The 2687-nt window shown below is 73.4% G+C and overlaps 1 protein-coding gene across 1 annotated transcript in view; it reads right to left on the bottom strand.

Annotated features, from left to right (window-relative positions):
* The window catches only part of DNHD1 (dynein heavy chain domain 1), a gene marked incomplete at its 5' end in the record, with an annotated part of 79014 nt that overhangs the window by 70516 nt on the left and 5811 nt on the right, over nt 1–2687 (bottom strand). Inside the window, 7 exons of the mRNA XM_019523758.1 lie at nt 181–306; nt 412–569; nt 670–913; nt 1238–1572; nt 1613–1703; nt 1834–2313; nt 2485–2641. Coding sequence (XP_019379303.1) covers nt 181–306; nt 412–569; nt 670–913; nt 1238–1572; nt 1613–1703; nt 1834–2313; nt 2485–2641 — 1591 coding nt within the window. The remainder of the gene's footprint in view (nt 1–180; nt 307–411; nt 570–669; nt 914–1237; nt 1573–1612; nt 1704–1833; nt 2314–2484; nt 2642–2687) is intronic.

The raw sequence follows: 2687 nt of genomic DNA, 5'->3' as shown, positions 1-2687 counted from the left end.
CTGGTTTGGATGGGGCTGACCCTGCCTCAGGCAGGGGCTGGACTGGATGCGAGCCCTGGACGTCCCTCGTCCAGGAGCTGCGTTGCAGGAAGCTGCAGGGGCCGAGGCCAGGCCTGTGCCCCTCCACGCGCCCGCCGGCCGGCCGTGCCCCTGCCCGGTGGCTTCCTGCCGCGCGCTCACCGCGTTCTCCTGGCTCTCCTCGTCTGGGGCGAGCGGGCGGAAGCAGTGCCGGATCACGTCGTTGAGGCTGCGCACGTACTCCACGCGCTCCTGCAGCTCGCCCATCTGGCCCTGGTACTGCTGCAGCTGTGGGGGATCTGCTCGTCAGCGCCGGGGGCCGGTGCCTCCCCGCCGGCTGGCTGGGGGTCTGAGCTGCCCCCACCCCGTGGGGCGCCCCGGCTGGGGCCGCACCTTGTGGGAGCACTTGGCGACGGTGAGGATGTCGGAGCCAACGCTGCGGTAGAGCTTCAGCACGGTGCTCAGCTCGGTGATGAGGACCTTGCTGCGCAGCGAGGCCTCGTGCAGCGCCAGCGCCTGGAGCTCGGCGGTGATGCACGCCACCAGGGGTGCTGGGGCAGGGGTGGTGCGGGGTCAGGGCCCTGCTGCCCCCGCCCCCCCGCAGCATCCACGTGCCCCACAGAGGTCCTGCGGGCCCCCCCGGCCACGCACCCGTCTCCTGTTGCAGGCTGCTGCAGTCCACCAGGAAGAGGCGGTTGCGGGTGACGACGGCGGGCGGCAAGTCCTGCAGGCGCTGGGCCCAGGCGCGGAGCTGGGCCACATGCTCAGCATAGGTGCTGGGTGCCTGGCCCCGCATGACCTCCAGCGCCGCGGGGCTCCAGCCCTGCACGAAGGCGTGCACCTCGGCCACCCAGGCGTGCTCCCGGCACAGCTCCTGCGTCTCGTCCAGCGCCGCCTGCGACCGCAGCCACGGCTCAGCGCGTGGGGCAGGGACGATGCTGCCCCAGCTCCCGCGCAGCGCACTCCGCCCGGGGCGGCGGGGCTTGGCCCCCCCTCGAAGGGCCAGCCTCCTTCCTGCCCTGGTCCCGATGGGCGGGCCGGGCCCCTGGGGCAGCTCGGGAGCAGCCTGGCATGGGATGGGTGCCTGGGCTGTGGCTGCCCTGCAAGGGGGCAACACAGCCCCAAGGGAAGGGGAGCGGCAAGAGGGGCCGCAGCCCAGGGACCCCGAGTGCAGGGGGTGGGGTGGGACCAGGCCCTGGCGATGCAGCCCCACGCTCACCGCCAGCTGGGCCTGCTGGGTGGCGCGGGCCGCCTGGATGCAGCCGTCGGTGCGCAGGTCCTGCTCCAGCTGTTCCCACGCCGGCTCTGGGTAGTGGCTGCGCGCCCGGCGCCCCGTCACCTCCAGGCCCGCGAGGGGCTGCCTCGGGGCTCGCTCTTGCGTGCCCAGCGCCTCGTCCCACAGGCTGGGCAGCAGCTCCACGGGGGTCCCCATGCTGCCCTTCCCCGCCGCCCAGAGCGCTGCGCATGGGGGGCAGTGTGAGCCCCCCCGGCCACACGCAGCAGGGACCGGGGTGGCCCCTCTGCTGCGGCTGGGGGCAGGGACAGGGGTGGACGCTGCTTGGCCCTGGGGCTGCGGCAGGGCGAGGGCACGCACCGGTCAGTGGGTCCAGGCCTGGGGCCGTCCCAGCCTCGGAGGCACTTGACTCGGCCACTGACCCCGGCAGCTCCTTTCTGGTCTGGCACACCTGTGGGGAAGCGTGGGCCACAGCGGGTCTCCAGGGCCCGGCTGCAGCCCCACAGCTCCGGGCCTGACACATGATGGAGCAGCCCCGGGCCGAGTGGACGGGCCCTGGAGCCGGGGCGGAGGGCACTGACCTCCAGCACCGACTCCAGCACAGCGTCCAGCGCACCCAGCAGGCTGTCCTCCAGCGCCTGGCGCGAGGGGAAGGACACCAGCCAGTTGTCGGCATCGAAGACCAGCTGCACCCGCAGCACGGCTTCGCGCCCGGCGCCGTCGGCCTGCGAGGGCAGGGGGGCGGTCAGGGCAGGGCAGGGCCAGCCCCAGAGGCCCAGCCATGGGGAGCCAGGCCAGTGCCCCCGCACCTGCATGACGCGGCCGATGAAAGCGGTGACCTGGTCCTGCACCATGGAGACCAGGCTCTGGGCCACAAGCAGGTTGACGAGCCGGGCCAGGCTGCCCAGTTGCCCCAGCCAGCGCTCGGCCGCCCGGTGCCACCGCTGCATCCCCTCGCTCTGCAGGCGCTGCTGGTGCGCGGACCCCCCAGCCTGGGGGTGCCCGCAGACCTGCGTCCCGCCCTGCAGCCCCTGCGCCATCCTGTACGTGTCATTGCGCACCTGCCGGGGCGGCCCCATGTTTGAGGGGCCACTTGCTCCCCCCACGTCCCCGGCTTGCCTGCCCCTGGGATGGAGGGCACGGGGACACAGGGTGTCCCCAGTGGGGGGTGCTGCAGCCCTTCTGCTGCGTCCATGGGAGGGGTGTGCCGTGCCAAGCCGGGCTGGGCTCACCAGCTCCAGGATGGTGGTGCAGAGGGCAAGGCAGTGGGCCAGCAGGCCACGCGCACGGCTTTTCTCCTGGGCCAGGGCTCGCTGCAGCTCCGGGAAGCTGAAGCTGCGGGTATCGTCCTGGGGCAGCCAATGCACGGACCGCAGCTCCTGCAGCAGCCTGTGCGGGTGGGCGGGCAGATAGGGCTTCAGGTGGGCAGACCCAC

This window comes from Gavialis gangeticus, unplaced genomic scaffold, assembly GCF_001723915.1.
Source record: "Gavialis gangeticus isolate Ggan-Ray unplaced genomic scaffold, GavGan_comp1, whole genome shotgun sequence".
Taxonomy (NCBI): Eukaryota; Metazoa; Chordata; order Crocodylia; family Gavialidae; genus Gavialis; species Gavialis gangeticus.
This window is presented reverse-complemented; position numbering and strand designations above follow the sequence as displayed.